The sequence below is a fragment of the Chiloscyllium plagiosum genome, unplaced genomic scaffold (assembly GCF_037043375.1).
Source record: "Chiloscyllium plagiosum isolate Xiang-an unplaced genomic scaffold, Cpla_swu_hap1 HiC_scaffold_33, whole genome shotgun sequence".
NCBI classification, from domain to species: Eukaryota; Metazoa; Chordata; class Chondrichthyes; order Orectolobiformes; family Hemiscylliidae; genus Chiloscyllium; species Chiloscyllium plagiosum.
The window spans coordinates 1,384,242-1,397,012 of record NW_028270171.1 but is presented as its reverse complement, the minus strand read 5'-3'; the positions used below and the strand labels follow the sequence as shown (position 1 = coordinate 1,397,012).

Genomic DNA, 12,771 nt, shown 5'->3' with positions numbered 1-12,771 from the left:
GCTTATGCTGGCACATTATTTACATTAAGTTAATCATTCTATCCCGTCTTGGTAACTTTGATTGAATCTATCTGCAGCATTCTCAGGCAGTTCATTCCGAACTCCAGCAGCTGCTGTGTGCAAATGGTTGTGGGCGGCACGGTGGCACAGTGGTTAGCACTGCTGCCTCACAGCGCCAGAGACCTGAGTTCAATTCCCGCCTCAGGCGACTGACTGTGTGGAGTTTGCACGTTCTCCCCGTGTCTGCGTGGGTTTCCTCTGGGTGCTCCGGTTTCCTCCCACAGTCCAAAGATGTGCAGGTCAGGTGAATTGGCCATGCTAAATTGCCCGTAGTGTTAGGTAAGGGGTAAATGTAGGGGTATGGGTGGGTTGTGCTTCGGCGGGGCGGTGTGGACTTGTTGGGCCGAAGGGCCTGTTTCCACACTGTAAGTAATCTAATCTACTGGAAAATTACACCATGTTCTTCGTGACCTGCAAAACATTATCAATGGAGATGAGCACCTCACCAAGATCTTCCCCACACCTACATTCCTTGCCTTTAAACAACCACCAAACCTCAAACAGATCATTGTTCGTAGCAAACTGCCTGTCTCTCAGGACAACTCCACACAACCCTGTCACGGTGGACGCTGCAAAACGTGTCAGATTGTGGACATACCACTATTACGCGTGGGAACACCTCCCGCCGTGTACATGGCAGGTACTCATGTGACTCAGCCAACTATGTCTATCTTATACGTTGCAGGCAGGGATGCCCAGAGGCATGGTACATTGGGGAAACTGAGCAAAGGCTACGACAACGGATGAATGGGCACCGCACAACAACCAACAGACAGGAGGGTTCCCTCCCAGTTGGGGAACACTTCAGTGGTCCAGGACATTCAGCCTCGGACCTTCGGGTGACCATCCTCCAAGGTGGACTTCGGGACAGGCAGCAGAGGAAAGTGGCTGAGCAGAGGCTGATAGCTAAGTTCGGTACCCATAGGGAGGGCCTCAACCGGGACCTTGGGTTCATGTCACATTACAGGTGATCACCATTGCACTACACACACACTCTCACATGCACACGGACACAGATACACACAGACGCGCACACAGACACCCACACACACCGTTATAGACACACAGACTCCCACACATACACCCTCTCACAGACTTAAGACACTCTGCACTCACTATACTCAGACACACACACTTTCTCACACTCGCAACCCCCACCCCAGACAGACACACACACAGACAGACAACGACCCACATGCACACATATATATTGTGTGTGGTGAATTTTTTTGGTACAAAGTTACATTGCACTTTGCTCAAAAACCACATAGATTCATGTCGAACTCTGAGCTCAAAAACTGCATGAATTTATGGAAAACTCTGTTACTTCACTTTTTAGATTGGAATCAATCTAAAGACAGGGGGCTAACATCTTCAACACAGGGTAAAAACAATGACTGCAGATGCTGGAAACACTCTCTCCCCACCCCCACCCTCCTCTAGCTTATCTCTTCATGCTTCAGGCTCTCTGCCTTTATTCCTGATGAAGGGCTTTTGCCCGAAACGTCGATTTTGCTGAAGCTCCTCGATGCTGCCTGAATTGCTGTCCATCTTCAACATATTGTCTGGCTATCACCATTGTTAACAGCTAACCCGAGAATGCAACTTTTAAAATAAGGGTTTTGTGATTTACACATGAAAGAAGTGAAACTATCACTGTATTCTAACAGATGAAAGGCTTAACAGACAATCAATTCTTCAATGTATAATTTCAGTTACATCACACTGCAAGTGTTTGCTATAAATTCTGTGTTACGATCGAGCCCTCCACTATCACCTGATGAAGGAGCGTCACTCCGAAAGCTAGTGTGCTTCCAATTAAACCTGTTGGACTATAACCTGGTGTTGTGTGATTTTTAATCTAATCTAAAAATGGTTTTCTTCAAATTTGTGCCCTCTTGCTCCTGAGGAGATTGTCTCCTTGAGGAAACTCCGGAATTGTGCGCCGCACTGCAAGACCCAGGTGATTGATTCCAGGGAGAGCGAGGCTCCAGGAGCTGGTGTGTGGGACCTGCAGCTCAGACACTGCCCTGCTCCCCCCAGGAGATTATTTCCCAGTCACTAACTTCCGGGGGCGGGGCGCCGTAATGACGTCACTCCGCGCTGTGCGTGTGAGGTCACGGTGGAGGCGGAGCCAGGGCCGGGGCCTAGCGGAAAACGGAGAAGGTGCGGGGGTCACTGATCATATAGAAAATATAAAGGGTCATATGTATATATAGGGTCATATATCACAGAAGGGGGCGCGTTACACGGTCAGGGATTATAATGTACAGCTTATAGATCATTAATGTATGTAATGTCGGAGAAATATAGGTCATAACCTATAGAATATATACAGCCGGGGGCAGAGGGTGAGGGAGGGGCGGGGGGGGGGCGAGGGGGTGAAGGGGTGAGGGAGGGGCGGGGGGGTGAGGGGTGGGGGTGGGGGGGTGAGGGAGGGGGTGGGGGTGGGGGGGTGAGGGAGGGGGTGGGGGTGGGGGTGGGGGGGTGAGGGAGGGGTGGGGGGTGAAGGGGTGAGGGAGGGGCGGGGGGGTGGGGGTGTGAGGGAGGGGCGGGGGGGTGAAGAGGTGAGGGAGGGGCGGGGGGTGGGGGGGTGAGGGAGGGGCGGGGGGGTGAAGGGGTGAGGGAGGGGCGGGGGGTGGGGGGGTGAGGGAGGGGCGGGGGGTGGGGGGGTGAGGGAGGGGTGGGGGTGAGGGGGCAGCAGTGGGTGTGGTGGTTTCTTCGGGATGATGGGGGCTTTGGGTGTATTTATCTGTTTCTGAGTTTGTGGCTCCCTCATTGACCCACTGTCAGGTTCACTCTCTCTCCTTGTCACAGGTTTCTGAAACGAATCTCAGAAATGGAGCTGTGCCGGTGTCTTCTCTTCAGCCTCTTAGTGTCAGCTGTGGCCGTGCCCATCGACCGTACAAAGAAAAAAGATGAAAATCAAATCAAACCGGACTCAACGGTGAGCGCTGAGTGTGCACAGCCCTGGGTGTGTACGGGGTTGGGGATGGGATGGAGTCTGTGCTCTACAGCGAGGGGTGAGAGGGTTGTGGATTCGGCTGAGATTGGCTGTGATGCTATGACCAGGAGCATGGACTGTGGGTGATCGGTTAGCTGTCCTGATAACTGAGCTGTCCCTGTACAAACCAACAAGCTGAGCAGAGGCAGGCAGCACTCAGGAGGCCGACCTGTCCTGTGTGCCTTATACTCAGCAGATATGGTCCACTGGAGATCCTGCAAATGTCAGTCTGTTGATATATTTGGAAGTTGAGCGGGGAGGAATGTTCAACATCTCCAACCTTCCAACGTTCAGTTTGGTTGTTTACCTGCCTTTGTCTCAGGAAGCGTTCCCTGCCCTCAGCCATGGTTCCATTTTGAAGATTCTGTCCACTTGTTCTCGAATTCCCAGTTAGAGGTAATTCTTTCTTTCTCTGTTAGACCCCTCAGCTCACAACCTCATTCCTGATGAAGGGCTTTTGCCCGAAGCGTTAATTCTCCTGCTCCTCAGACGCTGCCTGACCTGCTGTGCTTTTCCAGCACCACACTCTCAACTCTGATCTCCAGCATCTGCAATCCTCACTGTTGCCTAATTATTTCTTTCTGTACATTCTACTAACACCTAACATTTTCCACACCTTAAAAAGTTGTCCCTCTATATCCTAAAATGGGATTATAATTCCAGCCTGTCCCCATAATTTAACCCTTTCTTCCCACTGTCATCCCGGTGAACCAGTAACAGCATCTCCAAGACTTGCTCCTGAGACGCCGCTGCCCCTGATGGATGGGGCTTGCACAAGATTCAGTGCAGTCGAGTCTCTGTCTCCCACATTAGTAATGTTTTTATCCTTGCTGATAATACACAGAAATAACTGGTACTCCTTTCGAACACAGACTTAGTGCAAAGCCAAAATCAACATGTGGAAACCACTAACCAGTGCTCCTTTGTTGACCATCTCTCTGTCTTGTTTTCTGAGTGTTTCTTTGCTCTTGTGCAGGACACTGGTTTATATTATGATCGATATCTCCGCGAAGTGATCGACGTGTTGGAGACTGATACCCATTTCCGTGAGAAACTGCAGACGGCGGATGTAGAGGATATAAAGGTCAGTATGTAGTTGCTGCTGAGTGTGTCTCTGAGCAGGATTCCTGAGCACCACAGGATGCTCTGATGTGCTGGGACACTGACCAGGTCCATGCACTTTCTAGCTGAGCAATAGCCTAGCTCCTGACAGTTTGATGTTGCTGTTTGTGTTTCAGAGTGGCAAGCTGAGCACAGAGCTGGATTTAGTCAGTCACCATATCCGCACAAGGCTGGATGAGCTGAAACGACAAGAGGTGTCCAGGTTACGGATGCTCATCAGGGCCAAAATGGACGCTGAGCAGGGAGAGAGTAAATATTGCTGCTTTGTATAAACTGCGGAGTTGGGGGGGAAAGCTGTGTCGGGTTTGGACATGATCACAGCAGAGAGTTGGCGCAGACTGAGTTTGTGGCTGAGGTGAACTCAGGACACGATTATTTCAGTGGGAAAAGTGAGGACTGCAGATGCTGGACATCAGAGTCAAGAGTGTGGTGCTGGAAAAGCACAGCAGGTCAGTCAGGGTCCAAGGAGCAGGCGAATCGACGTTTCGGGCAAAAGCCCTTTATCAGGAATCCTGACAAAGGGCTTATGCCCGAAACGTCGATTCCCCTGCTCCTTGGATGCTGCCTGACGGTTAGTTCAGTGTTTGTTTTAAACATTGAGTGGGGATGTTCATGTTAATTTGTCAGTCTCTGTCCTTCAGCAGTTTGATGAAACTGTGTTTGCTTTCCCAAACACCTTCCCAGATGTACAGATCGACCACCTGAATCTGCTTAAGCAGATCGAACATCTGGACCCAAAGAACTCCCACACTTTCGAAGCTCGAGACCTGGAGCTACTGATCCGAGCGGTGAGGGCAGACCCTGTTGTGGAACTGTCTGCTGCTGGGGGGAAGGGGGGGGTGCTGAGGGAGGGTGTGGAATGCAGGGGGGTGGGGGGGGGGAGGGGAGGTGTGTGGGGCTGAGGGAGGGAGGGTGTGGAATGCAGGGGAGGAGGTGGGGGGAGAAAGTGAGCCGACCTGGTTAAGGATTGGGGGGGTTTCGGGAAGAGTCGGAGACGGGGTAGTGAGTCGGGAGAACAGATCGAGGGAGGAGTGTGGGATTTGATTGACTCCAGTGGGAAGAGAGAGAGGTGCGGCTGAGCGGATCACGATTGGACGGGGAGGGGAAAGCGTGGAAGGGGTGGGGTGGGGACAGGGACAGGGGAGTGGGGTTCTCAGCTCTCTGGGATTGAGGCCATACACTGCTCTGTGTCCAGGCCACCAAGGACCTGGAGAATTATGACCAGGCCCATCACGAGGAGTTCAAACGTTACGAGATGCTGAAGGAACACGAGAGGAGGGAGTACCTGAAGACATTGGATGGGGAGAAGCGGCAGATGGAGGAGGCTCGGTTCAAAGAATTGAAACAGAAACATAAGGAGCACCCGAAAGTGAATGTTCCGGTGAGTGGGGGCTCGGGGTCGGTGGGGGAGCACACTGGGTCAGAGATACCCTGGGTCAGGGGTGGGAGGCTCCGAGGTTCGGGGGGTGCCTGGGGTGGGGATTTAGGTGAGCCCAGGGGCAGGACACAGATCACAGTGGGGTCAGATGACCCGGCCAGAGAAGGTCTGATGGTGACCCCCCCCCCCACACACACACAATGAGGGGTTGGGGGTTCTTTGTTGCTGCGAGACTCCAATCTTCCGCACTGAGCGAGGATGTCCTCCCCTTTTCCGAAGGGACATGGAGAGGATCGGTGTTACCTCTGTTTTGTTCTCTCAGGGAAGTCGGGATCAGCTGAAGGAAGTTTGGGAAGAGACGGATGGGCTGGATCCAAATGAGTTTGATCCGAAAACCTTCTTCAAACTGCACGGTAAAGTGTCCACCTCAGCCCCTGCAGTGACCCCCATAAACCCCCCTACTCCCCGGGCAGCTGACTGTACCCGGGATTACTGACCGTGAGCAGCTGGGCCCGCTCCCACTGCCCGGGTGCAGGGCCTGGGCTCTGTAAACTATCTGCCGGAGCTCTCACTGTCACCGTCCTCTGTATTTCAGACACAAACAGTGACGGTGTGTTGGATGAGCAGGAGCTTGAAGCTTTGTTTACCAAAGAGGTGAGTGACTGAACTTAGAGTTAAATCACAGACTTCGGGGTGGGGGGAGAGGGAGGGAGGGGAAGCAGGGAATCTGGGCAGTGGGTGTGTGGGGGTTTACGCGGGTAGTGAAACCTGTGAGCGACTGGGGAATGGGAGATGGTGTCTGGAATGGATTGCAGGGCAAGATGGGGTCAGGTGAGGGGCTGCTCTTGTGATTCCTTCAAACTTATAAATGAGAACACGTTGCCTGTGGTCCCAGCTCTGGCAGTTGTTGCTTCAGTAACAGACCCATCGAATCTTATTCTCGTTGAGGTGGTAATCCAGAGACTCGGGAGATGTATGGGACCGCACAGTGGCCAGTGGTGAGCATTGCTACCTCAAAGCATCAGGGACCCTGGTTCAATCTGACCCTCAGGCAACTGTCTGTGTGGAGTTTGCATGTTCGCTTGATATTGAATGGCATTGCCCTCACTGTATCCCTCGCTATTAATATTCTGCGGGTTATCATTGACCACAAACTGAATTGGACTAGCTATATAAATACAGTGGCTACTAGAGCTGGTCAGAGACTGGGAATTCTACTACAGGTAACTCACACTTGACTCCCCTAACGCATGCACACGCACACCAGGGCCTTTCCACCCTCTCTGAGGCAGACGTCAAGAATGTGATGGACTATTCCCCACTTAGCTCGGTGCATGAAGGTTCAATACCACTTACGAAACTTGAGACCAGGACAAAGCAGCCCGCTTGATTGGCACCACATCCACAAACATCCAGTCCCTCCTCCACAGTGCTCAGTTGCAGTAACGTCTACTGCAGAAATTCACTACTGTTCCTCAGACAGCACCTTCCAAACCCATGACCCCTTCCATTTAGATGCACAAGGGCAGCAGATAGATGGGAACACCATCCCCTGCAAGTTCCCCTCCAAGCTGCTCACCACCCTGACTTGATTGATGCCATATTGCCATTCCTTCACTGTCACTGGGTCAAAATCCTGGAGTTCCTTCCCTAAGGGCACTGTGGACTGCAGCAGTTCAAGAAGGCAGCTCACCACCACCTTCTCAAGGGGTAACTTGGTACGGACAATAAATGCTGAGCCCAGCCAGCGACACCCATGTCCCATGAATGAATTTGAAAAAAGCAGAGCTGCTGTTGTCAGTGTGAATTCTGTATCACTGTCTCTCCTGTCCAGAGGGGAAGGACATTGTGCTGTTGCCTTCCTCAGGTATTGGTGTTAATCCAGTGAAGTCAGTCACCCAGAGAGCATTGTGCCAGAGAGCACGCTCTGTAACTGAACTTTACTCGTTCACAAGGAGTTGACAAACTGCTGGAAGTAACATTTTGTCCGAGTTGCATTTCTCTGTCTTTCATGTTCCAAACTTGACAATATTCTATCAATAAAGCTGATCCATGGCGCTCTCTTCCTTCCCCCATGAACACTCACATCAAGCTGGAGAAAGTGTATGACCCAAAAAACGAGGAGGATGACATGATGGAGATGGAGGAGGAACGACTTCGGATGCGGGAGCACGTGATGAACGAGGTGAGACATTCCAGGCAGGAGGGGACAGTAGATCCTGTGATGAACCGAAAACGCACATTCTGCGGAAGGGTCACTTGACCCAAATCATTAACTCTGATTTCTCTTCACAGTTGCAGCTAGACCTGAGTTTTTCCAGCAATTTCTGTTTGTTTCTGATTTACAGCATCTGCAGTTTCTTTGGTTTTCAGTTAGATCCGGTGATGATGCTGGTGGAATAATTTAAGAGTCATAGAGATGTACAGCGCAGAAACAGATCCTTTCGGTCCAACTCGTCCATGCCAACCAGATATCCCAAGCCAATCTAGTCCCACCTGCCAGCACCTGACCCATATCCCTCCAAACCCTTCCTATTCCTGGACGTCTTGAAACACATAAAGGTGGATAAATCCCCAGGACTGATCAGGTGTACCCTAGAACTCTGGGAAGCTAGGGAGGTGATTGCTTGGCCTCTTACTAAGATATCAGTATCATGGATAGTCACAGGTGAGGTGCCGGAAGACAATAGGTTGGCAAACGTGGTGCCACTGTTTAAGAAAGGTGGTAAGGACAAACCAGGGAACTATAAATCAGTGAGCCTGACGTCGGAGGTGGGCAAGTTGTTGGAGGGAATCCTGAGGCACAGGATGTACGTGTATTTGGAAAGGCAAGGACCGATTAGGGATAGTCAACATGGCTTGATTGAGCAAACTTGATTGAGTTTTTTTGAAGAAGTAACAAAGAGGGTTGATGAGGGCAGAGCGATGGATGTGATCTGTATGGGCTTCAGTAAGGCGTTCGACAAGGTTCCCCATGGAATACAGGGAGAACTAGCCATTTGGATATAGACCTGGCTCGAAGGTAGACGACAGATGGTGGTGGTGGAGGGTTGTTTTTCAGACTGGAGGCCTGTGACCAGTGGAGTGCCACAAGGATCAGTGCTGGGTCCACTACTTTTTGTCATTTATATAAATGATTTGGATGCGAGCATAAGAGGTACAGTTAGTAAGTTTGCAGATGACACCAAAATTGGAGGTGTAGTGGACAGCGAAGAGGGTTCCCTCAGATGGGCCAGAGTGGCAGATGGAGTTTAATTCAGATAAGTGCAAGGCGATGCATTTTGGGAAAGCAAATCTTAGCAGGACTTATACACTAAATGGTAAGGAGAAAGTGAGGTCTGCAGATGCTGGAGATCAGAGCTGAAAATGTGTTGCTGGAAAAGCGCAGCAGGTCAGGCAGCATCCAGGGGCAGCATTCCTGAAGAAGGGCTTATGCCCGAAACGTCGATTCTCCTGTTCCCTGGATGCTGCCTGACCTGCTGCGCTTTTCCAGCAACACATTTTCAGCACTAAATGGTAAGGTCCTAGGGAGTGTTGCTGAACAGAGAGACCTTGGAGTGCAGGTTCAGAGCTCCTTGAAAGTAGAGTTGCAGGTAGATAGGATGGTGAAGAAGGTGTTTGGTATGCTTCTCAAGATCATTGTATTGTGTAGTACACAATTAGTACCTTGTGAAAATGTGGGTGTATGATATTTTAAGGGAAGTAAGTCTAGACCAATAAACAATTAGTTTAGTCAGAGTTTAATAGAGGTGTTGAGGTTGTTTGTGCAATTTATTCTGCTACAGAACTTATCAACAGAAGAAATTGGAGTTGGACCACTCTCAATGTCTTCCGTCCTCCAGTCAAATTGTAGCCAATTTGATCCTGAAACTTATTCTTTTGTCAGACTCATACCTCCTCAGGAATTAAAATCTTCCATTATTTTCTAATGTAAAAGCTCCTTATACTTTCTGTTTCCAATGTGATGGAAAATTCCAGTTTTGAAATCAGACTGAGCAGTGTCCCAGTTGGATACAGCCCTGTGCTGCTGAGGAGCGGTAATATCAGACTGTCTGGAGATCAGCGAGGAACTCTCTCATACAGTCATACAGCATGGAAATAGACTCTTCGGTTGCACACGTCCATGCTGACCATAATCCCAAATGTTTCTTGGTCATGGACAGGTCGATACAAACAAGGATCGGCTCGTCAGCCTCGAGGAGTTCCTCAAATCCACGGAGAAGAAGGAATTCCTGCAGCCAGAGGAATGGGAGGTTAGTGTCCTGGAGGGAAATGGGGATCAGTCAGTATCTGGCTACTGGCGGGAGGGAGAGGTTCTGGGCATTCAGTGCCCAGCTGGGGGTGGGGGTGGTAGGTGGGTGGGACATCATGGGAAGGTCAGTGTACAACCGGTCAAAGAGTTTATGGGGACAGTGTTGAGTCAATGTTGCTGGGACCTGGGTTAGAGGACCATGGGAGAGTTTGTGAAGTTTGGTGTGAATGACCTTGGAATATGTGCGCTCAGACCTTCCTGCTGGATGAAACTCAGATCTACACTGAGGAGGAGCTGCGGCAGTATGAGAAGGAGCTGAGCCAACAGGAGACTGAACTCAATCTGAAGGTGGAGCAGCTCAGAAAGGAGCAGGAGGATTTACAGCGAAGACAAGATGAACTGGACGCTCAGAAGAAGGAATATCAGCAGGTGACCGAGGGACAAACTGTTACCTGTACTAATAGTTACTGTCTCCCACCCTCTGTCCACATCTCTCTCTGTCTCTCCCACCCCCCCTCCCCTCTATCTCTTTCTTTCTTTCCCCCCACCCCCTGATCTGAGATACAGTGAGTTGAAGCTTACAGTCTGATGATGGGGACATCACATTCAGGTTTGTCCCTCCCCCACCAAACCAGGGACCATTGTAACCCAGTTCCTGCCCCTGCCTCGCCTAAAGATCCTTAGGCCAGTTGAGATAGCTGACCCAGCACACAGTAGAGACAGGATTGTCTGATTCAGTGGTTGCTGAGAGTGCAGATCTCTCATGGATGTGTCAGCTCGGGGACACTCCTGGGATGGGGAAGTGAATTGTCCCCCAGAAGCTGTGACGGATTTGGATGTATAATAACCTGTGTGCTGTTGATTTGAGCCAGACTGGTTCATATCTGACTGTCATGTGACCCTAGGCCTTGCTACAGATGGAGCAGAAGAAATCCCAGCAGAAAGCTGAAGCCCCCCCATCTGGTCCTGAAGGTCAGCTCAAGTTCCAGCCGCCAGAGTCACGTGCAGGTAAGGGGCGAGACAGAGGAGGCAGGCGGGGGGCACAGGGAGCGGGTCAGGGAGGTGGTGGAGCGGGCAGGCAGGGCTCGTAGTTACAGAGCGCCAGTCTGTAGCCCTGACACTGTGGGGATTCTGTACTCTCTGAAAACCTCCAAAACCAATTAAAACAACATTGGGTTTACAAACAAGACCAGTCGGCCCAACTATTTCATATTGGTGTTTCTGTTCCACCCATAAACCTATCTCAGTTGTTCACCCCATCTCTTTCAGAGGAATGTGTCCAACATTCTGGCCACAATTCCATTAATTCTGTGCTTCCTGCAAGTGGAAATGTTTTCTCTAATTCTACCTTATAAAACCTTTGTTATTTTAAGACCTCTGCCAGATTGGTCCTCCCTTTTCCTTGAGAGCTCCAGCTGTTTTGCTCTCTCCTCCTTGCTGTGCCCTCTCCGTTCTCATTTTGTTTTTACACCTCACCTCCGTGTTTCTGTCTCCTGTTTGTAGTCTCCAAACTAATCACGTGCACAGTGTTTTGGCAGAGAGTGGTCTTTGCAATTTTCACACAACTACTTTAAACTCCACTACACTGCACTCCTCAAATTTGCTGGACATTATGTTCCCAGCTGTGGGTATCACTGGCAATTCTTACCCACCCATGTGCACTGAGGTGGTGTGGGCCTGGGTAAAGGACAAGTTATTTTCTCTACAGTGTAACACTGTGCCAGCACTCAACAAAATAAAACCTGTGATTTGGTTGATGTGAGGTTGGTTTAGTATTGGGAGTCCTGGACGTTGTGTCAGGGTCAAGAACCTGCCCAGCATTGAGGCCAGAGTCTGTCTCAAAACCAGCTCCACTGGGCAGGATTCTGACACAGCAGCAGCAGGAGACTTTCTGGAGGGAAGTGCTTCAGGATTTGCATGTGTGCATGTCCACACCTCCACAAACCTTGGTTACTCAACCCCCAGGCTCCTCCTGACCTGCAGACCCTGCATTGGCCTCAGCATTCATTGAACCAGAATAGGTCCAAGAGACTGTGTCAGCAAAAGAGGATAATAACCACTGTGTCTCTAACAGGTCTCCTGCTCTGTTCAGTCGGAGAGAGAGAGTTGTGTTTCTCTTGTCTGTGGTAAACTTGATATTTGACTCTTCTGTTCAGATGTCCAAGCTCCAGTGAATGAGCCAGCTCAGGTCCAGCCAGAGGTGGAGACACTGGACCGTGCACCTGGTCACCGAGCGGACCAACCAGCTGCTCCAGGCCACGATACACAGCCTGGAGAGAGCCAGCCAGATGGAGCTGTCCCTCAATAACCTTCAAACTACTCTGGGACAGGGGAGTTTGTTTAATCAGGGTCTTCATCCTTTCAAAAGGAGTTTATTTCTGTTTGTGAGCCACTTCTACAAATATGTTGAGTTAGAGCTCCTTGCACCTCTGGCTATCATTTTAAATATTGTAACCTCCCTCCTCAAACAGCCCAGTGAGTGTGTCCAAAGGGGAAGGGACAGCAGCGTGGATGTGATGCTTGTCTTCAATATCATTGGGGTCTAACCCCTGTTGCACAAGGGGATTTGGGGACGGAAGAGGGTGAAACTGTAATATTCACTCTAAATTACCTGAGTGACTTATAGGTTACTGGAGCTCTCTCAATGTAATTATCTGACTTTTTGCCACTCTTACAATAACTGGATTCTTGTCTGTTTTGCTCAATGTTCCAGAACATTGTTATTTTAAAAACAAATTCTGTACACTGTTAATGATGGGAATTACAGGGGTGGGGATCAATGCTCAGTGTTTCTTCCTCACAGATCCTGCAGAAGAGGTTTTTGTAAAAATGCACCTTATTTTAGCATTTAAATGCAAAGCTTGAAATTGTGTGTTTTGATTAGTGTCCATTTGTAAAATAAAGGGTGTGACTTAAAATGCACCTGTGATTAATTTAGTTGATAAACAATTATTT

General features: G+C 50.0%; 2 protein-coding genes across 3 annotated transcripts in view; one reads left to right on the top strand and one right to left on the bottom strand.

Moving 5' to 3' along the window:
* LOC122542065 (sodium-dependent neutral amino acid transporter B(0)AT2-like) overlaps nucleotides 1-12,771 on the bottom strand; it is a 186,851-nt gene that overhangs the window by 33,495 nt on the left and 140,585 nt on the right. The gene's annotated exons all lie outside the window — the stretch shown is intronic.
* LOC122542070 (nucleobindin-1) lies at nucleotides 2,878-12,734 on the top strand. The gene is made up of 12 exons (XM_087978164.1): nucleotides 2,878-3,007; nucleotides 4,041-4,148; nucleotides 4,303-4,435; nucleotides 4,871-4,974; nucleotides 5,382-5,567; nucleotides 5,887-5,977; nucleotides 6,160-6,218; nucleotides 7,657-7,749; nucleotides 9,728-9,817; nucleotides 10,069-10,245; nucleotides 10,722-10,824; nucleotides 11,973-12,734. The coding sequence occupies exons 1-12, from the start codon at nucleotides 2,900-2,902 to the stop codon at nucleotides 12,122-12,124; spliced, it is 1,404 nt and encodes a 467-aa protein (XP_087834290.1). The 5' UTR covers nucleotides 2,878-2,899; the 3' UTR covers nucleotides 12,125-12,734.